This window comes from Penicillium maclennaniae (genome assembly GCF_028827695.1).
Source record: "Penicillium maclennaniae strain IBT 15551 chromosome Unknown utg000002l:1.0-2354659.0:1.0-2356205.0, whole genome shotgun sequence".
Lineage (NCBI taxonomy): Eukaryota > Fungi > Ascomycota > Eurotiomycetes > Eurotiales > Aspergillaceae > Penicillium > Penicillium maclennaniae.
In genome coordinates this window covers 1,152,931-1,174,108 of record NW_026623214.1, presented here as the reverse complement: position 1 = coordinate 1,174,108, position 21,178 = coordinate 1,152,931, and the positions used below count along the sequence as shown (strand labels likewise).

Here is a 21,178-nt window from a genome sequence, read left to right as displayed (position 1 = left end):
ATACCGTCCATGCACCTCGACCAGGCAGTCTCCCTGACAAGAAGTGACTGTGATTCTGGTGGTGGAACTACATCTCTTCATATGCTATGTAACAGTGAAGCAGCGCACACCACAGCTACCCGAAACATCTGCAGTGACCATCAAATCGATGATCCCAGTTCACCATGGGTGCATTGGGGGTGTCAACTATTGGGGGGGATTTCATGAGGCTTGCGCGAAGTTTATCTTCTAGACATGCGCTCTTGGTCGACATGGCATCAAGGTTGCAAACTTGTCCGGTGGATGCAACCTGTTGTTAAGATAGGTGAGGCCATTCATGCTGTAACGAAGTTACACCTTGTTTCAGCGGCCTACTACTTTCTGAGACTTTGCAAATGGTGGTCTGAGCTGATTGTCAGGTAGGAGAGGGACTGTCCCGATATAAAGTGAGGCCAGGTAAACAAATGTCTTGCCATATTGACTTCATCGATCAACATCTAATTCGCGACCTACATTATCTGGAAAAAGTTGGGTCTTTTCTTGAACCTCTCTCGCGCCATCATGTTCGTCTTCTGCAAGCGAGCCACGATTTTGATGCTCGGCATGGCTTCCTTGGCCCTATCCGCCGCCATCAACGATAATTCTGTTCGAAGTCGTGATGCCAAGGTCGCTGAGCCTGCTCAAATTTCTCCCAGTTGTGAGTCTGTGACACACTGTCCTGTGATCACTACAGCTCACATTAGCGTAAAGGTACTCTGCTCTACCGAGTTCAACCCGGTGATACCTGTTGGGACATTATATCTCGCAACGGGAATACATTCAACATGAAGCAGCTCATGTGTTGGAACCCCGATATCAACTCCAACTGCTCGAACTTGATTCCCGGTCGCGATCTCTGCGTTGGTGTTGAGAGCCCAATGTACTGTGAAGGGTCGGTCGTATCGTCTACTTTATCTGGAAGAATGTAGAGCGTATGTTGGCCATCTGTGAACTGGTTTGGTCTATTTTTGAAAATCCCTGTGCTGGAAGCTTCCTGAATTGAGCGGTCTTCTCCACATCAGTCCCATAATAATATTTTTACACACACTTGACATTCGCTAGCCTCTCCAAGCCTTCTCCAGGAGCTTCCTCATTGTAATAGGTTGCACGTTGGGGAATCGCTCGTTCAATCGATTCTCCTTGGGTAGGTCAAAAACCCCATTCACAGTCAGCCGACTGACTAGAGCGGTAGTCTCTTTCAGTTCGTCCTCTTGGTACTCAATTCCCCTCGGCATAGGGGGCACGGTGACTTCTCCCGCCTGGATCTGATCGAGAGTATCGTAGCTGACTTTGAACTTTTTGCCTGTTATACAACAAGATCTTAGCGTGAATAAGTAAGCCCCGTAAGTGATGTGGAGCATCGTACCGGTAATCTCCTCTGCCATGGCCAAGATCTGGTTGTAGGTCACTTGGTCGCCAACGATGACGCTGAATTCCGGCCACTTGTCTCAGGTCAAGTGCTTTGACTAGGTAGGTCGCCATGTCATATGTGTAGGTCATGCAAATCACGTCGGATCCATCACCAGGAATGGCCGCACTGCCGCTGCTTATGTCGATACCGAATGTATATGGGGAGAGGTTGGTTTTGATATTCGGCATTCCCCAGTAGTCCATGAAGAATCCTGGGATCACTCTCGTGTACTCCAAGGAGCTGGCTTTCAACTTTTCGGCTGCGTCAAGCCACCATTGAATGCTGGGGTCGATGGGAAGTAAGCTTTGGGGAAAGAGGTAGTTGTTAGATACTCGATAATAGATTCTCCAGGTCTAGGGGCTCACTCTGGTGTCTGGATGAAAGAATATTCACTCGGAATGAATCTCTTTGTCACAGAAGATCTCTCGGCGGCGTCTATCAGGTTGAGTTGAGACTGACTTGCTGCATCCGAGATAAGCCCGAGGGCAGATATGATGGTGTGCACATTGTGGCGCTCGAGCTCTTTCGTCATCGACGTGATATCGTTGTAATCAATCTGCACAAAGCGGCCCGGTCCAGGAGTAGCGTCCTGTTTTGGGGTCTAGAAACACTTGAGCTTGACTTTATCGCATGATGAAACAAGTACTAACGCTCCGTGATAGCACCAAAACATCGAACTTGGCTTCCTGCACCAGCCTCTCGACAATAGTCTTCCCCACTCCTCCGGTACCCCCAGCAACTGCGACGACAGCCATTATCAATAAGAGCGACAAGATTGAAGTTCGATTGCGCAAAGGATATACCAACCCGATCGAGTCAGGAACACCGGGCAAAGAGTGAAGTCCAGACTCGGGTTCCACCCCGCGGCGAGCCCCACGGTTTCAATCTTCGCTTGACTCTTTCACCTGCACAGAGAGAGCGCAAACTTACCAAGGTTGTGACAAGCTCAACCCTGACAAAACTCGAAATTATCCTTGAATTTTGATTCAGACCACTGGGTTTCTTACCCTTAACGCGTCCGGAGTGGAGGCCGAAAGATCGAGATCGGGCTTTCGGGCTTCACTGGTCGGCGTCTCCTGGCTACGGGCTATTACTAATGCAAAAGTGTATAAAACCACGTCCCGCTCGCTGTTATCTCTCCACATCACCGTCCGTCTCTTGTTCATTTATTCACCCTTGAGATTCCCGAACATCGGTTTTCCGAGAATTGCCCAGCATGTGTATGAAGGCTCAGTGCTCTACCTGCAGTATGTTCAACTTCACGGTAGTCGTACGAAAGGTGCATTGCTAATCGTGAATAGACAAGGTCACCTGGTGGGGCTGCGGTGCCCATATCCCTTCGGTGATGGACTCGATCCCGGAGGACGAGTGGTGCTCATGCTCGCCCCAGGTTGAGAAGGATGGCAAGAAGTACCCGCCTAAGGCTGCCAAGTGACTGCAGGGATGTGTGATCTCCTAGCTGCATGATATGAAGGGGTGGTGTTGTAGGGGTGGCGTTGCTACAGGTTGCAAGTGCATGGCGGCACTTCGTTTAAAAGTTCATGTTCACCAGCAATTACGGATTATCATAAGAGCTTTCGTTTAATGCCGATCCCCCTCATGGCCCCCATCGAGGCAAACTTCAATTTCATGTACAATTTCATGCAAGGTCATGCCCAAAGCGGAGGCCTTAATCCAAAGTGAGACATGCTCATCAGACATGCTCCACATTGATACCTTCAATATCTTTCTCGCCAATGGGACTGTCATTCTGAATGTACCCGTGAGCCTTGATCTCTGTAGCCATTAACCGCGCCTGGTTCACTGGGTCTCCACCACGAGAGAAGATCAAATCAATATCCTCCAAGCGTAGGTTACTAGTCTCTGGGTAGAAGAAATAGACAACTGGAACAAAGAAAAAGTTGTTGATCTTGAAGATCAGATACGCCTTCCACTGAATGCGATTGATGACCACGGGTGTGATCATGACAACCACGAAGTTCCACAACCAGTTGGAGCTGATGCCAATGGCTGTTCCCTTTGTACGAGCTTCGAGAGGTAAAATCTGCGGTACATAAACCCACGGAACCGAGTTGATGGACATACCGTGAATGAGCATAAACAGGAAGAAGAGGCTGACTGATGCAGATGCATAGGATGTACCATTCGGCTTGTCGACTTGTGATAGCAGCGCTGTAACCATCATCATGCAGAGCCCAACCCGAGGGAGCCGATCATCATAGTGCGCCGACGGCCCATGCGGTCAAGCATGAATACTGGTAGGAGGGAGCCGAGCATAAACATGATTTGAATGCATCCGCCGAGAATTTGAGCCATCTGGCTGCTCATGCCGACGTTGTTTCTCAGAACACCTAACATTGGGCATGAGAGATGTCTGACCCACAGACAGCGACCTAATTGACTTACTCGGAGCGAAATAGACAACGAGGATGATTCCTCCCACCTGATTCATAAGTTGCATACCCCATGCAAGGAGAACACGCTGACCAGTCTTGATCTCATCATTACGAAATATTTTCCAGAATGACTGCTTATTAACAGAATCCTCCAATTCAATGGCTGAGAGAATGGCGCAGCGCTCGCCAACGATGTATTCGTCTCGTGGTTGTCGATCGTAGACAGCACAGAGTACTTCCATAGAAGCTGAATTGGTGGAGACTTCTTCGGAACGCTCAATGCTTGATACCTCATCTTACCTTAACTCCTTGCCAATTTACAGATTTTGATTGGTGTTTATCATTGAAGATTTGAATAAACCAAAACTGTATCAGAATAAGACCAAGTCCAGTCTCTTTCATACTGGATTACTTTAATGTCAACTTATCAATAAATGTAGATGTAGTACCTTCCCAACTGATACTGTGTCGTAAACTAGGAAGGTTCAGTCTGATACTATGTTGGTCATTGGTTGCTCTCTACATTGTGCTCTCCGCGCGTTAGTTTGGTCCTCACTCGTGGGTCTCCGGGCCTCATTCAAAACACATTGATCAGACTATATGATCTTCAAGACATTCCCTGACTCCCCGCTTATATCAAAGTGTGAGTTGAATTGACTTAGAAGATCCTTGCCTTAGGATGACAGTAGATAGTGAAAGTCCACAATTCCACGAGACACTAAAGGCTCGGCTAATTAAGCCTGACGATATTTATTAAGACAACTATTTCTAAGCAATTCCACTAGATCTAACTTTGTTACTTTGGATGTAAAGCTGCCCAGATGATCATTACCTGAAAAACTTTTGCCAAAAACATTCTTGCATTGAAAGGTTGTGGAAAATATATTTACAAAAGCTCATCGCAGTACTGGAACCTCACATAATTTTCCAGTCTAGTTATGGAAGGACCAGGCTATATCCATGCATAAAACAAGCTAGACCCCAGTCAAAAAGACAGAAGCCGATGATGCACCGAAGTGAAAAGGCCTTTCTGTGATATCACGTGACTGCGCCGCCACAGTGGCTAGGGGTGTGGCTAGTGTGGTGTTCCGCGACTCCCTCGTTCGCAGACAGCCTGAAAATCAATGGACTCTGCCATCAATTGCCCAAGAGTCAATAAGATCTTCAGCTGCTGCTGAAATCATCGGCCTGTCTCTGAATAAGATCAGCCTTCTCACTCCTTTCCTTGCATCAAGGTTGTGAACATCAAACCTCCGCCTCCCTTCAAGATTGAAAACAGGCCTAACAGGCATCGCGCTTTGTTCAGATAGCAGCTGGCTGCTTTCCCAGTATCGTATTACAAACTCAGGCTCCCGTGAAACAAATAATTTTTGAGTTTACCGGGGCAACTCATCGCTTGCTTTGGAGCACAAAGATCAACGCTATCGGTCTTCAAGCAATCTTTCTCTCCACGATTTTCCAACCATGTCTACTGTTCCGACTGGAACTGCGCCTCCCACTGGCTCTGCGAGACCTCAAGCAGGCATGCAGATTCCTGGAGTCAAAAACGAGTCCCAAAATGGCAACGACGCCAACAAGATCAACTGGGAGTCCGAGATTCAACTCGTCGCTTCCCTGGCAAAGCTTCAAGAGCTTGAACGACAGGTCAGTACAGACGTCCAATTGTGACTCCTTGAAGTTTGAAATTCTGCAATGCATAGGATTCTCATCATGGCACATTCCTTTACCGCGTCTTCAAACTAACAGTTTCAGATCCATGTCTTGCGCCAGTCCGTGCCCGATGGGGTCCTAGAGCCACTGATACCTATCTCAAATTCGAAGGCATCGCCTTTGAAGTCAGTTGCCGAGACACCATCTCTGCTTCGCAACGAATTGGACAAATCAGCCCGCAACAGGCTCAGCAATATTGAGAAATTTCAATCTGTGTGGCGGGGTCCGGAGCTACAGCCGGTTTGGTCGCATGTAGAGGCTCGAATCAGAGAGTCTAATGGTGAGCTCCTGCAACCAACAGGAATTTGGGAGAAAGATTACGACGTTCTCCTGAATGAGTTGCTCGAAGCTGAGAAGACGAAAGAAAAAGAGGCTCAACGAGAAGAGGAGGATGCCGAGCGTGGGAAGGCTCAGGCCTCTGAAGGGGAATGGGAGACTATTGTCGAGAAGTTCATGCAACGACAGATTCCCGGCATTCGTGTTGCCAAGAGTCAAAAGCCCTTCTCGATGGGCATTGCGCTCGCAAAGGCAGGAATGATTCTGCTGATTGAAGGAGTGAAAGATGCCGATGCACCCGGTGCCTCTGAATGGCAAGTTCGAGCCAAGGCACCTCCCGGCCGCTCCCCAACTAGGCTGGAGAACTCTATAATGAATTGCTTGAGTTCACGGCCGCGCAAATGGGATCTGGCTTTCTTACTGGTATGGACATTGCCTGACATGAAAAACACAAACTCCTCATACTGATTCATTCGTAGGACATGATCTCATCATACGCTGACATCAAGTCAACACCGTGTATCAGATGCACTCGTTTAACCAACAATGCTGCGCAACTCCCCACAATCCGCCGTGTTCAGGCGGTCCAACAATCACAGGATGAACAGCGCATCTTCACATTCGACGCATTGCATTCCGACTGCGCTTAATCAGCTCTACCACCCACACACTCCCATCTGATCAACAAACTCCCCAGAGAGCAACGATTCTCCCCAATCTAGTATCCAGAAACCTTTACCGATCAACATGGTACCCATGATTCCAATCATGCCACCCCTGACACGGAATTTCATTCCCCCACTTATCCCAAAACTTCCTCGGCACATAATGCACCTCAGGCCTCGAAAACAGTCCCCTAGTCCGCGCCCCGGTACAGTAGTCAACTTGACTCCAGGAGGCAAAGTCTGGAACCCGGTACTTCCGCTGCCGAAAGTCGTATCTCACGCCGGGATTCCGACGGGCCCAGGGAAAAGGCGTGTCATTTTCGTCTGTCTCACCGGGGTTGGTGATATCGTTCGTCCATCGATGCCAATTTGTTCCTCCCCCGTCTCCCGATCCTTTGTTTCTGCCGATCACGCCAACATAGATATCAGGGCCCTTGTTCGTCAGGACGTCGCGGAAACGCCAGCGGCGGGACCAGTGGGAGGGTTTTCCGGGGCGTTGGTCTTTTGGCCAGATCCAGCCGAGAGTTTGAGGTTGACCCATGGTTTGAGGGTGTGAGCTCGTGGGAGCTCGGGACGAGATATGAGCTATTAGCGGTACTTGAGGGAGACTTGTCGAGATTGAGGGATCTAGGGATTGCAATACTGGGGACTGGGAAACTGCCAACAGAATATAAGGCGTCTGGGAGCAATCAAACCAGATAATTCAACTTTTTATAGCGCAATAGTGCAACATAGTGCTTGAAAGCCACGCACAGATTACCTGCACTGGCCATTTCTTTTCATTGTCCCAACTTCTATACGCTAGATCTACATGAGTCGGATTCCGAGACACATCGTTACAGCGTGCTTGCGCCAATTTGTGTTTGTGGTTTGACCTAGACATCGCAACAATGCCCGGTACAGTGAGGAAAGTCAGCAATGAAAGACGCATGTCTTGTTATTTTCCGAAATTGATTATACTCTCCAAACTCTTTCGACCTAATTCTTGAATAGTAATCGAAACCACGCTGATTCTAATGTGGTAATTTCGCGGCCACTCCGCGTGTCAGACCGCCTTTCAAAATTGTGTCTGAATCTTGCAGTACGAGAGTGAAACCTGGAAGGTGGTTGACATGAAAGTACAATACTGTACGCACGCTACCTCCGTGACCCTCCAGCATCCAGCCATCCTCACTTGATCACTCTTGCAAGTCTTGCATTTAGAGAGAAATAATTTTAAAACGACATGGGTCTGAGGCTTCCTGCTTCAGACCTTCAACTATTCGTGATACGACAGATAATCAGTGCTATATCGTATCTTGTATGGCCGAAGACTGTTATAGTTCAAAGGAAGATTCAGTGTTTTTCACAGGGAAACGAGAGGTCATATATTCCTTGAAAAGATAAGGTTTGATTTCCAATCAACTTGGTTCCTCGTATAAAGATCAAGAGATTAATCACGATTGTGCGGATTGACACCTGATCTGCACCAGTCTCATATCACAGCAAAGCTAAATGCAGCAATTTTACAGGGAGAATGATGACGGAAATGCCAAGTCATGACCAAGGTGAATGACTCTCCTCTTTTTCTATAAAAGTACATAATTGTAGCTTATTGCATTGGGCACCCTTTCCATCTCTTACCAGCTTTCTTCAAGTATTGTTGATGATTCGTTTTCTCAGGAAGCTGAAAGACTAGAGACCGCAAGCAGCTTTGAGGAGGACCTAGGGCCTTGAACAGCTTCGTGTTCGTCTGAGGCCACTATCCTCGACCCACATTTGCGCAGAGCTTTTGAGTAGCGGGCAAAACTTTGTCTAAAAACCAAGTAAGTCAGCTTGCTGCTGAGTTTTCCGTATAATCATATGAAAGGCTGTCATACTCAGAGCAACGTCTGAACCACACTCCTTTAGAATGCACCCGATAGCAGCACCCTGGATCGCGTCGAAGTTGCGGCAAATACACGCGACATCTGTAACAGAGCAAGAAGTGTGCCTCTGAATGGAATCATCCAGACAAGGGACTGCGCACGAGGCAATGTCGTCTCGGCTCTGGGCCTGCGCAAGCCCGGCAAGGGCGATCACGAACATGGCGAATTTCATTGTCAATGTATCGAAAAAGACTTTCGTGAGGTCAGCGGGGAAGATAGAATGGACAACTTTACAGGGAATGATTGTATCTGCAAGAGAACCATATATTTATATATCGTGGGAGGAAAAAAGGGGGTCACGAGAGGACCCTCTCACTATTTACACTCTAAGAAACTAAGATTGGCTTTGCCATGAACACGACGTGAATAGCTTAGTCATCGGCAGGAAGATTTGACACTATTACCTTAAGCAAAACTCTATTAAAGCAAGAGCGCCGGTAATCTTCAAAGTCGTGGGTGGAGAACCATTGGACAAGCTAGACGATGAAGTTCTACCCAAGATCAATTGTGATGGTTAAATTATCTTCGGAAACCCGGTCAGATTGGGTTCTGTACTGTATGGCATACGCACCTTCTTCTGAATTGTAACTGGCGTGCGAAGTCAGGGGCTGCGCTGCATATATGAAAGAGGTAAGCTAGCGAGCGATCGGGCATGATCGCCAGATCGGCGATCCAAGGTGATCCATGTAATAGTACGGTACTATGACTGTCACTGACTGACGGGAATAGAATTTACGATAACAGTTCTGCCGAACTTATAAGGGGTGAGCCAGAGAGACCAGCGTCCAGTGGAATGATTTTCCGGCAACCAAGCAGTAATACAACAGACGGCGCAATATAGGTGATTTCGAAAACTACTGTACTGTATCAATGATAGTCCATGTTAAGTGGCTCTTCCCTCTCTTCGATTGCCCTTAGGGTGGATAACTTGTGCGGGAGATAGACCCATCTACAAAGCACCTTTGCATCAAATAACGACGAGCATTACCAAGCCCTTTGACATTATCAGAGACATACATCATCCACCTTCTTTGTATGAATCAGCACCAAACTCTTGAAAGTATCTTGTTGAAACAACGTCGCACACGCAGAATATTCCTTTTAATTTGTGCTGAGAATGCATGTATTAAAGGATGTAAGAGTCCGGAGCCGAAAGAATATTACAAGACGGAAACGAGACCTTTGGCTGGACTTGCATCCTGCGCTGGCCGCAAAAATGGCAGAGTAGCGGGTGATGCAAAATTAAACAAAGAGAGACAAAAAGAAAATGCAAGGAATACAAAAAAACCATAGACATGAAGCATCCCAAAATCCACATGTAAACAAACGCCGGTTTTCTTGCTATTATCGTGAACCCAGATTTTCGCTTGAAAGATAGCAACGCCAGCTCAAAATATATCCATGAGAATGCCATTTCCCGCTTCTGCTGGAGGTGAGTCGTGGGTCATCAGGAGAAAATCCCTAGGCCGCTGACAAACCACGTGAAAGACGCAAGTGTGACAAATGCCATGCCGAGGGCGAATTTAATGCCTTGGCGTTGGATGTCAGAGATGGAGCCACTGCAGGTGGCACATTTGAATTCTGCAAATGTTAGTGTTGAATCGACTTCGGGGAGAATGGAAGGGGACTTACCACCCAGAGGAGTATAAGGCTGGGGACTGTACATGCCAAAGCTGTAACCCTGGTTCGAACTCAGGTAGCCAGCCTGGGCGGTGTCAGTGAGGGCCTTGCTCGCGTCATAGACGAAGAGTGTGTAGGTGGCGGTCAACAATGGGATCGTGGCGGAGGACTGGTATTTTCCAGTGTCCCAGATATAGGTTCCGGTGGCCTCGGCACTCATATTGGAGGTGAGGGTGTAGATCTGAGCGTTGGCACTGCAGGAGGCAACAACGTCGACAGCAGTGGGAGTCACACTGAGCGAAGTGTAGTTCCACACAAAGGTGATATCCTGTCCGATCTTGTAGTAGGTGGTCGATAGGGCAGACGGAGTGAGCATCGAGATACCTCCCGCAGCGGCAGCGGGGTCGATAGAGATCGAGGTGGAGGTGGTGTGTTTCGTATTCGTCTTCGTCTTGGTGTCTGTTTTCTTATCAGTGGTTTCGCCCGTAGTCGCGGTGTCGGTGGTTGCAGTATCGGTGGTTGCAGTATCGGTGGTTGCAGTATCGGTGGTTGCAGTATCGGTGGTTGCAGTATCGGTGGTTGCAGCATCAGTGGTTGCAGTGTTGGTGGTACCGGAGGCTGAAGTGCCCGTAGAGGCGGTTGCGGTGTCAGTTGTCGCAGCTTCGGTCGTGGTCGATGCTGGGAAATGGTCAGCTCGTTGTTGAGAAAATCAGAATCGGGTTATGTACCTGCGCGCCTGTCCAGAAGTGCATCACGGGCAACGACTTCTCCTTGGGACCCCCATGGCCAGGCCGAGGCCACAGTGCCTAGCAACAGCACCACAAACAAAGATAAAAAGTCGAAGAACCGCATTGTAAGTGTTGTGGATGCAGATCCGGCTGTAGAGGAGAGCAGATCAGGGACAGCAGGGGTAGAGTGATCCCCTTGGCGGGTAATAGAGCCGAATCAACAACCCCTTGCAGCGAACTTCCGTCTAAAGTCACGAGAGAGTCTTGACTGGGAATAATGAAGTTTGAAAGGGATCGAGGAATTCGACTTCAGCGCCTCTGGCAAGATCTGGAGCGTGGGAAAATCGCTATCGGGCTTGTGACCACTATGGACCCTGAGTGGTGTCGATCGGCGGAAAGTGTGGGTTCAGGAGCTCTGGATGCTTCTGTGGAGCGCGGGTCTCGGGGTTATGCACAACCACCACAGCGAACAAGGGTGGAAATTGTCAAACGAGCGACAGTTGAAACGAGAGAGATTGTCAAGAGGTCGGAAGGGTGGCACAGAAAGTGAAGGAAAAGGTGTTTGGGATGTATGATGGAGCTAGACCGAAACGGGCGATAGCTTTCAAGGGAGGTGAGACAGTCGGCTATTTTTAGGCCGATCATAACATTGTCAATGCATTGACTCTATATTCGAGAATCGAATGATGAGAGATCCCTATATAGTTATTGATGACCTGAATTGACATCGGTCTAGCCATGGTACTTGCACTCCCACCCTTGGAAGTACTGAAAGTGTTCCATTCAGGCAAGGGACTAAGAGAGTAACTCAGGCAGGTCTATCACAACCCTGAAAGGCTCCAAATAGACACATGGAACATAGTTTTTCTTCACTCAATGGGAATCCATATTGTCACCGAGGTTGAAAGAGCTGAGAATCCCCGCGTAGATCGGCGAGACATCGAATTTTGAATGCCAGATTCTTGGAGGCCTTTCGTGGCCCAACATAGACTTACAATGAGAAAGTGCTGACTAGACATTATTCAGTCAAGTGATCCATCAGAAGATAAGAATCCTTGATAGCTGCTTGTCCGACAAATAACGAGGGACTTGTGAAAAATCATGAATATCATTAAAACACCCCTCTATTGTCTAACCCACGACTCAAGATATACACAAGACAACGGACACAATCCCCTCAAATCAAGACCATTATCGAATCGGCATTACCACTTCAAGCGCAACCAAAGTATCAAGTATAAGAAGAGGTCTTCGTGACAGCCTTCAGCTGCACCTTCTCACACCCCGCTTTCAAAGCCCCGCTCGTCGCCTTGGTGTTGACATAGTACACAGCCGGGTCGCTCTCGCCAGTGCAGACTAAATTCCAGTCAGCTTCCGATCTCTAATGTCCACGAAGAACACAGATGAAAGATCAAAGAGGAAAGAAAGCTTACCCAACCAACCACCCCAGCTGGGCTGCGCAACAGACAAATTGCCATTTTTCGCAATCTTAAAGCCCTCACTCCCAGTTGTGGGATCAACGCTGATTTCCACGGCATCTTCGTAGTCGGAACCGGAGACAAGAGCCATGGCCCAGGGTGCGCCATTGGGGGCTTCATAGTGAACAGTTCCATTGCTGAAGTAGAAGCTCGCGGCGTTGGCCTTGGTGCTCAGCACGGCGTTGCTGTTCAAGGGTCCGGTGGACTCCGTGGTCACGTAGAGACCATTGTTGTGGCTGGTGGAGGCACCCGATGTGACGAGGTTGAAGATCTTCTCGAGAGGGGCGGCGGAGGCCGCGGTTGCGAGGAGAAGGGTGGTGAAGAGGTTCATTTTGCGTAGCGTAGATGGGCTTGATAGACTACAGTAGCGATGTCGTGCTCGGGAGGGAGTGTATATAGGTGACGAGTTGGGTATTGTCAATCGGAGTGAAAGTGAGGGTGCTGCTTGAAAGTGACGAGGAAATGACGCTGCTATTTATCCTGAGACAGAAGGTGCTGGGTTGCCCGGGGGGGGGGGGAGTCAATGGAGTATAGCGGCACCCAAGGAAAGCTGGTGATCTGCGATCGCATCCTTGGCTCTCCGAGACCTTGTCAGGCGGTGGCTGTGTGGCTGGCCTTAGCTGACATGTCAGTGCCAGGGCCTTGTATTTAGGGCCCAGTTGTGCTTGGTAGCCCTGCCTCTGTAAGGCGTGCTGCGTAGTCTATATTCGGCCTCAAAGCTTGAATCAAATGGCGGTGTTGGCCTCTGGAACAAGAGGCCTGTCGGATGCAGATGCAAGTCTCCCGGCGAAATACTCCATAGTCACTTTAGGATTCTCCAAATCCGTGGATCGCATAATTGTCTTGGATAAAGAGTGCAAGGCAGATCTGTCGGATCCTGAATTTGCTTTGGGGATAATGAAACGGGCGATAATCGGCTTGGAGCTTTTCTCCAGCGAGTGGGGAGGTGTTTCGGGGATTCGTGCACCAGTTAGCAGATCGAAGGGTGTAGATCCTGGCCCACCAGCCCCTGCTGCCCGTTGTGCCCAGTCCAAGAGCACCTTTAATGAACAGATCTTCTTGTTATAGCGAGCTCTATACAACAAATGCGCATTGATTTATTAATAGTGTACCTGCACTCTTCCTAATTGAGGGACCAAAAGGTGGTTATGAAATCATAATGTGTTTGAATTTATCCAGTTTGGTTCGCTTTATCCATGGAAAGCCGCACTTGGCACCGAACCCCTAAACTCCCGGGACTTGCAACTGGTTTTCTGCTGGTTTTCTGCTCCACCACGCATAAAATGCTGAGGTTTATCCCCGGAAGAAACCCCCCAACGTTTACCACAATCCATTTCCTGTTTGCCGTGCTCGGAGCCTTGCAAGAAAGCTGCCCCCATTGGATCTCTGCGCACCGTGTCGACTCCAAGGCCACGGGATCTACACAGAGTTGCCGATCGGATAGGTCATCCTAGCTCTCAGAGAGCATGTGGCTTGCTTCTGAGACATCATTGCCGCCTGAAAATGTGACTTTGGACGCCGTGTTGATGGGCAGAACACAACGTCAAGAGACAGAACAACTTCAATCAGTAACACACGATGCTTGCTTGGGAATCTCATTGGAAAGCAGAATTTCTAAAATTTAGCATAGAGATGGAGGGTTCTTAACTAGGCTTTCGGCTAATCATATTGCCCTTTGACTGCATATTGTAATCACTTGTCGACGGTACTCTGTGAGTAATTACTGAGGAGCGCAAAGACATCATTCCATACACTCCGTATCATGTGTCCGACCCTCTGGGTCATGGATAAGCGCTACAAGGCTGTGCGACTTAAATATTATCTTCTGCGCGATCACAGTTCACGTCTTTTAGATTCCTCGGGATATCAGCGCGACTACGTAGAGTGATAGATACGATTTGAGAGACTGTCTTCGAACTTGACAACCGACCTCCTGTCATTGAACCAGTGATAAGAGGTTGAATAGCGTGAGCATAAGGTTGCGAATAACCAACCAATTTTGAAAATTTGAGAGATGAAGCCCAGCACAGCCCATGCAATGACACTAAGGACTAACCAGCGAATAGTGGCGATCATTTCATTCTTGAATCAGTTGCAGATGACCATTCCAAAACTCGACCAAATTGCTCAATATTTGACCTGACACTAGCTGCTCGTACCATCATTGCCGTGAATCCGCGAAAAATTGGAAAACGTCCAACATGTCCCTGATCAAATACCTGTTGCTCACATAAGGGTGTAAGCAATGTCTTGGCCTCGTCCCTATCGAGACTCGATATTTTGCTGCTGCAACTGACATTCACCAACTGTGGACGTCGACTGAACGAAGTAAACACTCTGGCACCCGGCATCAAGGGCGCAAATCAGGGCACACTCCAATCGATTGAGGCCCGGCTGCATAACCCTTCTAAGGCTCATCTGACTCTTCCACATCAGTGCATTGCACCTCTGCTTCAAATTCCTGTTCCCGATTTTGACAATTTGTCCATCACCACCCGTATTGCAATCTTTGAATGCAGGGAGTCCAGAGCTAGAAGCAGCAGCGTTGCATTGCTGCAATTCAAGGGCACCAGAAGCAGCTGCGCTCTGGCATTCATGTAGATCAAGGGCGCTAGACAAAGTAGCAGACTTGCACTGCTCCAGCTCTTGCTTGAGATCTTCGATTTGGGTATTCGCTTTCTCGCAGTCCTGTGCGGGTGCCGTATTGGATTCAAGAAAATCCCTTTCAAACTCACAAGCTTCGAGTGTTTCTTTCAGATCGGTTTGCGCCTTCTCTGATGAAGTATGGGCGAGTTTGCAGGAAATGAGATCGTCTTCCAGTACAACCTCTGCCTCCTCACACCCCCTTGAGCTCGTTTTGGATAGCCGTACAATCTGCGGAAGAATTTTTCTCCACACGACGCAAGAAAAGCCCTCTTTTTCTGCTTTTCCAGATCTTCGGCGTTTTTGAAGAGCACACAGGATCCCAAAACGTGGTTCCAAGTGCTTCCTTTGCATTCAGCAACGGCGGCACAGGACTCAGCACAAGCACCGCTAGATCCGATAATCTCAAGGGTGTCAATGATACTGCTGTGGCCTTCTCTTGCGGTCATTACACAGATATAAGTAAATTGTTCTCCGCTGCCTAGAGTCAGGGATTGCTCGCTTTGAGAGTCGCATACTGCATCGAAATGGTCTTTGGCCGTCTGTGCCTCGACAGCCTGAAGAAGGCACAGGCCGTGAATGAAATATTGCAACTTCATGATGATATTTCTCAAGGTGCGTGAAACTTGGACTAAAAGAGGATTTCTAGATAGAGCAAGGTCATGGTATCCAAGACTAATTCCCTTGTGGGCTCTCTTCCAGCCCCATAACCAGTCACAAAAACGTAGCTTGATGTCACAGTGTGTCTGATTATGCAGATCACGAGGGAAATGAGATACGTCGCATAGTTCTTCTCTGCAAATCCATGAGCTATTCGTTCTTTTTCGTCACCTCGCAGATGCTAGGTGTCGAACAAGCACCTCAGTGCCCCACAATCATGTGTATAGTGGCGTCACGGTATTTATCTAGTAGACTGTAGCCGCGTCTTGCAGCTCAAAAGACCCAAGGATCTAACATCATGCCCGTGGATCTTCAAAATGATTTGTTTTCATGGACAAACTGCTTGTGCTACGCGACACGTGAATGATGCACGCGCAGCCACTTATCACACGCTAAGAAACATCAGTTCGTCATTGATTGCCCCAATTTTGAGAGTATCGAACCCGAATGGAGAAAAGAATGGAGAACTTGATAGATAGATCTTACGCGAGCATAGTTCCCCAAAGACTACTGCAGCGACTGGGCAAGTTCATTGACTGTCTAAACCTCATGTAAGGGCGCCAACACATGCCACCGGCCCGTCCCGAGTCAAACATCTCGAGTTTAAACTCTTTGACGAAGCAGACAGAATCGAAGTAACCTGTGAATGCCATTCTTATCTCATGCCCCGACGGGTTCAGCTGCGGCTTGAATAGCGGGCTTTCACTAGCTTCAGTCGTAAATTCGTGCGTGGGACAAGACCCCCCCACAAGACCCCGCACCCTTACATGCTTGGCAGTGTGGACCCAAGGACATTCAGCTACACTTGGTGCGAGTTGCATCAAAGCTGGTCAGCCCGCCCCGCCGGAGATGCTCAAGATAGGGGTAGGCTGATCCTGAATCAATACACTCTGTCCTAATATATCTATGGCGAAACGGAAGTCAACTACGAGAGATCTCCCGAACTATCGCTCATAGACAATATCTACTTTTCTGAACAGTCGCAATCGTCTGGTAATCGGTGAGAATCACAACTTGTCCACCTCAGTTCACCGGCTTAAGCTGATTCTACAGAGCTACGGAATCAAACACGTCACGTCTTTTTTGAAGGAGTCTGTAATAGGTGCGGCCGCAGCGTTGCTTGTGTGCCTAGCTGCGACTAGCACAGTCTTGTGTATTATCATTATCATGATCTCAGTCATCGAATCATTAATCACCCTATCGTACAAAACACCATCTCTAATGAAAATCGCAAATAAAAAAAAAAGTCTCATAGTAACACTCATCTCCTCGGAACATTGCGCGCAGACTCTGATGGCGGAGAGGGTATGTACTCAGGCTTTAAAACCCATTTGCCACGGCCACCACGATCCCGCTCAAGCTTAGCCACTTTCTTCAGTGCTTCCTGAAACTCAACTGAGCGCTGCTGATTTGTGCAGAAGTGGTTGAAATTGTCAACAATCACCTGGCTCCACACGGGACCGAGGCGCTTGAGAAGAAAGTCTCGGATGAGTGGGATGAATTCTTTGCCGCGGGGCATGCGGTCTGGGACTGCGGGGAGGGCATTGTTGAGGGCAGCGGCAGGATTGAGGTTTGCGAGGAGGTTGGCGGAGGAGGGGCCAGCTCGGGCGGGACGTGCGGAACTACCGCCCAGATTGTCACGTCCGCCGACTCCGTACTGGCCAGTCCAGGTTGGAAGGCCGATGGGCACGGTGCGCGCGGTCTCCTCGGCTTTGCGAAGCTCTGCGGCTGCTTCGTCGGCGACGCGGCGGGCTGCGCGCTCAATGTCTTTGGCGTCGGCTCGGACTGCGCGTCTACCGTCCACGATGTGGTCGTGTTCAAGGGCGGAGTGAACACCGGAACGCGCAAAGATGCCGTGCATAATACGTTGTTCGGCGTTTTGGGATTCCTTTTCCTCTTCAGAGCTGTTCTTGAATTCTTCAATGTTGGCAACTCCTGGGACGGTGTTGATGTCTTCAGCCTTGGGAGGCAGGGATTTGGTCATTCCACCAGCGCTGCCTTTCTTGGGAGTCGGCTGGTCTTCTTCTTTGTAGGTCACTTCGGCATTTTTGAAGAGCCTAGTTGTTTCCAGCTCATTGTCGTCTTCCTCAGTCAGAGAGAATAGATCGTAGAGATCACCAAGTTGGAAAACCTCTCGTTGGTGGGGGTTTTTGGTGATCTTGTTGGTCAGGAATTGCTTGAATATCTGGCGGTGATAGATCTTCTCTTCAATCGTACCCTTGGTCATGAGACGGAAAATGGTGACATCGCGCTTTTGGCCAAGACGCCATGCGCGCTCACGGGCTTGCATGTCAGTCGACGGATTCCAATCTGGGTCGTAAATAATGACTCGATCAGCCCCAGTGAGATTCACCCCGATACCTCCAACTCTGGTGGTAAGAAGGAAGACGTGAATGTCAGGATTGGTGTTGAATTCATCCACCATGTTTTGGCGGTCTTTGATCGCGGTATTTCCATCCATGCGACGAAAGTTGAAGTCGCCAAGGTTCAGAAGAAACTTCTGAATAATGTCTAACATCTGACGAGTCTGTGCGAACAATAGAGTTTTGTGGCCTGTATCTCTCCACACCTCAAGAAGGCCCTTCAAAACGAGCATTTTGCCAGACAGCTCACCCTGGCCGTAATCGGTCTCGTGAGATCGGAGTGCATGGTCAACGAGATCCGGATGGTTGCAAATCTTTCGAAGGATATCGATTCCGAACAGAGAATTCCTTTTGCCTCTGCATATAGAGCGCATGTCGTCCGAGCCAAGGAACCTCTTGTATACCGTTCGTTGCCACTTGGTGAGTTTGCAGAAGATCACCTGCTCGCTCTTCTTGGGCAGATCAGAGGTGACATCGGCCTTGTAGCGCTGAAGGAGGTAAGGACTGATTGCGTCTTTCAAAGTCTCCGCACACTTTGCAGCAGTCTGTACCTGAAGATTTGACGCGGATGCGTATCCACCTTGGCGAATGGGGATTTCGAACTGGTTCTTAAAGGAGACCAGGGTTCCGAGACGCATTGGGAAGACAAAATCAAAAAGAGACCATAGATCAACTAAGCTGTTCTGCATAGGAGTTCCAGATAGAATGATGCGATGATGAGTTCGAAGTTCTTTGCAACTGAATGTGATGCTAGCATCGGGGTTGCGAATCTTGTGACCTTCGTCAAGAATAGCACATCCCCAATCAACGCCAACTAGAAGATCTGCGTACGACTGTAGGCCAGCATATGTAGTTACCAAGACGTGGCCGGCATCAGTCACGCGGTTAATGATTCTCTTGGCAGCTTTTTGGCCGACCGACATATGGCGGGAAGAGCTGGTGCCCATCATCTCCGATGCCAGTCGACTCTCGCGATTTCTCTCCTTGCTGAGATTCATCATACCGCTACCAGAAGTGTGCAGGATCGAAACACGGAACGCTGGCCACCAGCGGTGGAATTCATTAACCCACTGCACCATGAGCGTTGCGGGGCATACAATTATTGAGGGCTTGTCGTAAAGATTGCTGTGGTGCAAAGACGCAAGGTAAGAGATGGCCTGAATTGTCTTACCAAGGCCCATTTCGTCTCCAATGATGCCACCGACCATTTGTTGGTGTAATTCCCAGAGCCACTGGACGCCCGTGCGTTGATAGTCAAACAGATATCGACTGATATCTCCAGGAATGCGGAGTCCATTTGCGAGCTCCATGTCTGGTTCAGTGGGATGCGGTTTGAGCCATTCGTCCTGCTCCTCGTCTTCCTCTTTAGTGCCCGGGTTCGCGCGTCTGCGGGCGGCGCTGCGTTTTTTGATCCACTTTTGGAGGCGATCCTGGTAGACCTTTTCATTCCCGTCATCCACACCACTAAGATCTTCAAACTCGGCCTCGGTGTTAGTCTGCTTGCGCTTGCAAGCAGTGTTACCGGCCTCGGTATCGGGCATGAAGTCATCATCTTCCGATTCCGCACTCGGGCCATCGGAGGCAACAAAGCTCGCAGAAGAGTCGGCATCGGGCGAACTAGATTTGCGTATTTTTATGGGCTCAGGGCTTGTGGCGAGTTTCCTTCGCTTGGTTGTACCTGCCGTGACGCTGCTCTCACTGCCCTCTTCAAAATCCAGTCCGGGGCGCGCAAGGTTGCGGTGGGACGTAGTGGGCTCGTTCGGCGCCTGTGCACGCTCTTCCTCCAGCTTCTGTTCATCTTCTGCATCGTCCAGGGCATCCTGGAGAGTCGAGAGGTCGCCGTGCTGAGTCCCGGCAGCCGCGAGATCGAATGGAGTGATCTTTCCCGTCCGAAGAAGGTAGTCGCGGCGGGACTCGTTGAGTTGTCGACCAGGGCCCTGGGGACCGGTCCCAGCCTCCTGGGCCTTGCGCCGATCATCGATACGCTTTTGGATCTCTCGGATGTCATTTTGTGCTTCATTTCGACGCTGCTCCTGCTTGTGTAGCTCATTTTCGAGCTTGTGGCGGGTCGCTGCTCCGACGTGCTGAGCCAGGCGGTGGCGTGCCGATCTTATTTGGGCGTCAATCTTCCTGCAAAGAACGTCAAGTCAGAATTTCTGTGCTCAAAAGTGTGTCGTGTTAGCCAACGTACTCTTTTCCGTTCAAGGCCTTCTCCAGGCGTTTGATGTCGTTTTCTTCGGCTTTTTCCGCGATGATTTGGTCCGCCTATAAGACAGTGAGCATCAACAAATGTCTAGATGACGAGATACTAACCTTGCTGGTGATATCTCTTTCTAAGTCATCTTGGTCGCGCACGACTGCATGAAGCTCCTGCAGACGGCTGGCCTCGGTATCGTTGGTGGCCATGGCTGGATGAAAGGAGAGATCGGAGAGCAAACAATAAAGAGGGACTCCGGTCAGTGCGTGATAGCTATGTCAAGAGAAGATGCAAGTAGACATGGCGACAACCCCAGTCAGTGAAGCATCTTCGAAGAATCAATTGAATCTTGCCTTGATAACGCCACTTCTCGTTATCGGAGGCAACCATGGGCAGAACAGTCCACCGCCTTGGAGAGCCGCCGATAATGTCACGTGAAAGTGTGAGTCATCTCTTGCCTTTGGCTTCCATTGCGGATTTCATAACAAATTATGGAGTGTACGTACGTAGCATGTGGGAAAGTACAATAATAACAAATTTGTGACCACTTCCAGGCGTAGATATGATATGCAGACTTTGGCTGGTGGACGCTGGTGGTACGATGCGTTCATAGTGGACTTCGTATCCTAGGGCCCTCGTCATCATTCTGTTCCGTCCTATCAGCTGCTTTGATCAACTAAAGGCACCGTGCGTATGAGCTAGGACGGCAAAACCCACTACGGCTATCAAGGCTTTCAGCTGAAGGAATTGAGATCGGGCACTCACGCCGCAGCACCAGTTGGGTATGCAATGACGCGACAATCTCAAAACTAGTGCGTCGCCGAGGAGACGAAGTCGTGAGATCACCGAGTCGAGATCACGATCCCAAAAGGGCCCCGGGGATAGGACCCTCACCCACATAGTAATTGAACGAGGCAGTAATTGTCACTTAGAATTCTTCGCGACGATCCCATCAAAGTCAACGGAGCAACCTGTGCCTCTCCACTTTCCCTCTTTCCCCTCCCCACGTTGGAATTGGGTATACCCCATCTGTGATTTGTGCCTTGTTACCCCCCTTCTTTTCTTCACAGAGCTCTTTGACGTTCTTGTCTTATACACTCGGTCTA

The 21,178-nt window shown here is 49.2% G+C and overlaps 10 protein-coding genes across 10 annotated transcripts; 3 read left to right on the top strand and 7 right to left on the bottom strand.

The window, feature by feature from the left end:
- Window positions 1–540: 540 nt before the first annotated feature.
- N7477_001665 (LysM peptidoglycan-binding domain-containing protein) lies at window positions 541–947 on the top strand (the record flags this gene model as incomplete). Its single annotated transcript, XM_056963328.1, has 2 exons — window positions 541–676; window positions 730–947. 2 exons carry the CDS (start codon window positions 541–543, stop codon window positions 945–947), a joined length of 354 nt encoding a protein of 117 aa, XP_056826247.1.
- A 129-nt stretch (window positions 948–1,076) lies between these two features.
- On the bottom strand, window positions 1,077–2,184 carry N7477_001664 (uncharacterized protein; the record flags this gene model as incomplete). The annotated part of the gene is made up of 5 exons (XM_056963327.1): window positions 1,077–1,321; window positions 1,385–1,460; window positions 1,528–1,732; window positions 1,795–2,030; window positions 2,080–2,184. 5 exons carry the CDS (start codon window positions 2,182–2,184, stop codon window positions 1,077–1,079), a joined length of 867 nt encoding a protein of 288 aa, XP_056826246.1.
- A 461-nt stretch (window positions 2,185–2,645) lies between these two features.
- Window positions 2,646–2,864, top strand: N7477_001663 (uncharacterized protein; the record flags this gene model as incomplete). The annotated part of the gene is made up of 2 exons (XM_056963326.1): window positions 2,646–2,676; window positions 2,731–2,864. 2 exons carry the CDS (start codon window positions 2,646–2,648, stop codon window positions 2,862–2,864), a joined length of 165 nt encoding a protein of 54 aa, XP_056826245.1.
- Window positions 2,865–3,122: 258 nt separating this feature from the next.
- On the bottom strand, window positions 3,123–4,067 carry N7477_001662 (general substrate transporter; the record flags this gene model as incomplete). Its single annotated transcript, XM_056963325.1, has 3 exons — window positions 3,123–3,601; window positions 3,661–3,780; window positions 3,836–4,067. The coding sequence occupies 3 exons, from the start codon at window positions 4,065–4,067 to the stop codon at window positions 3,123–3,125; spliced, it is 831 nt and encodes a 276-aa protein (XP_056826244.1).
- A 1,222-nt stretch (window positions 4,068–5,289) lies between these two features.
- Window positions 5,290–6,461, top strand: N7477_001661 (RNA polymerase II mediator complex subunit MED27 domain-containing protein; the record flags this gene model as incomplete). Its single annotated transcript, XM_056963324.1, has 3 exons — window positions 5,290–5,469; window positions 5,578–6,234; window positions 6,291–6,461. The coding sequence occupies 3 exons, from the start codon at window positions 5,290–5,292 to the stop codon at window positions 6,459–6,461; spliced, it is 1,008 nt and encodes a 335-aa protein (XP_056826243.1).
- Window positions 6,462–6,546: 85 nt separating this feature from the next.
- On the bottom strand, window positions 6,547–7,017 carry N7477_001660 (uncharacterized protein; the record flags this gene model as incomplete). Its single annotated transcript, XM_056963323.1, has 1 exon — window positions 6,547–7,017. One exon carries the CDS (start codon window positions 7,015–7,017, stop codon window positions 6,547–6,549), a length of 471 nt encoding a protein of 156 aa, XP_056826242.1.
- A 2,813-nt stretch (window positions 7,018–9,830) lies between these two features.
- N7477_001659 (uncharacterized protein) lies at window positions 9,831–10,855 on the bottom strand (the record flags this gene model as incomplete). Its single annotated transcript, XM_056963322.1, has 3 exons — window positions 9,831–9,964; window positions 10,016–10,681; window positions 10,732–10,855. 3 exons carry the CDS (start codon window positions 10,853–10,855, stop codon window positions 9,831–9,833), a joined length of 924 nt encoding a protein of 307 aa, XP_056826241.1.
- A 1,107-nt stretch (window positions 10,856–11,962) lies between these two features.
- N7477_001658 (uncharacterized protein) lies at window positions 11,963–12,540 on the bottom strand (the record flags this gene model as incomplete). The annotated part of the gene is made up of 2 exons (XM_056963321.1): window positions 11,963–12,087; window positions 12,165–12,540. 2 exons carry the CDS (start codon window positions 12,538–12,540, stop codon window positions 11,963–11,965), a joined length of 501 nt encoding a protein of 166 aa, XP_056826240.1.
- A 1,931-nt stretch (window positions 12,541–14,471) lies between these two features.
- N7477_001657 (uncharacterized protein) lies at window positions 14,472–15,451 on the bottom strand (the record flags this gene model as incomplete). Its single annotated transcript, XM_056963320.1, has 2 exons — window positions 14,472–15,054; window positions 15,108–15,451. The coding sequence occupies 2 exons, from the start codon at window positions 15,449–15,451 to the stop codon at window positions 14,472–14,474; spliced, it is 927 nt and encodes a 308-aa protein (XP_056826239.1).
- Window positions 15,452–16,773: 1,322 nt separating this feature from the next.
- On the bottom strand, window positions 16,774–20,281 carry N7477_001656 (DNA-dependent ATPase RAD26; the record flags this gene model as incomplete). Its single annotated transcript, XM_056963319.1, has 3 exons — window positions 16,774–20,005; window positions 20,067–20,140; window positions 20,189–20,281. 3 exons carry the CDS (start codon window positions 20,279–20,281, stop codon window positions 16,774–16,776), a joined length of 3,399 nt encoding a protein of 1,132 aa, XP_056826238.1.
- Window positions 20,282–21,178: the final 897 nt, after the last annotated feature.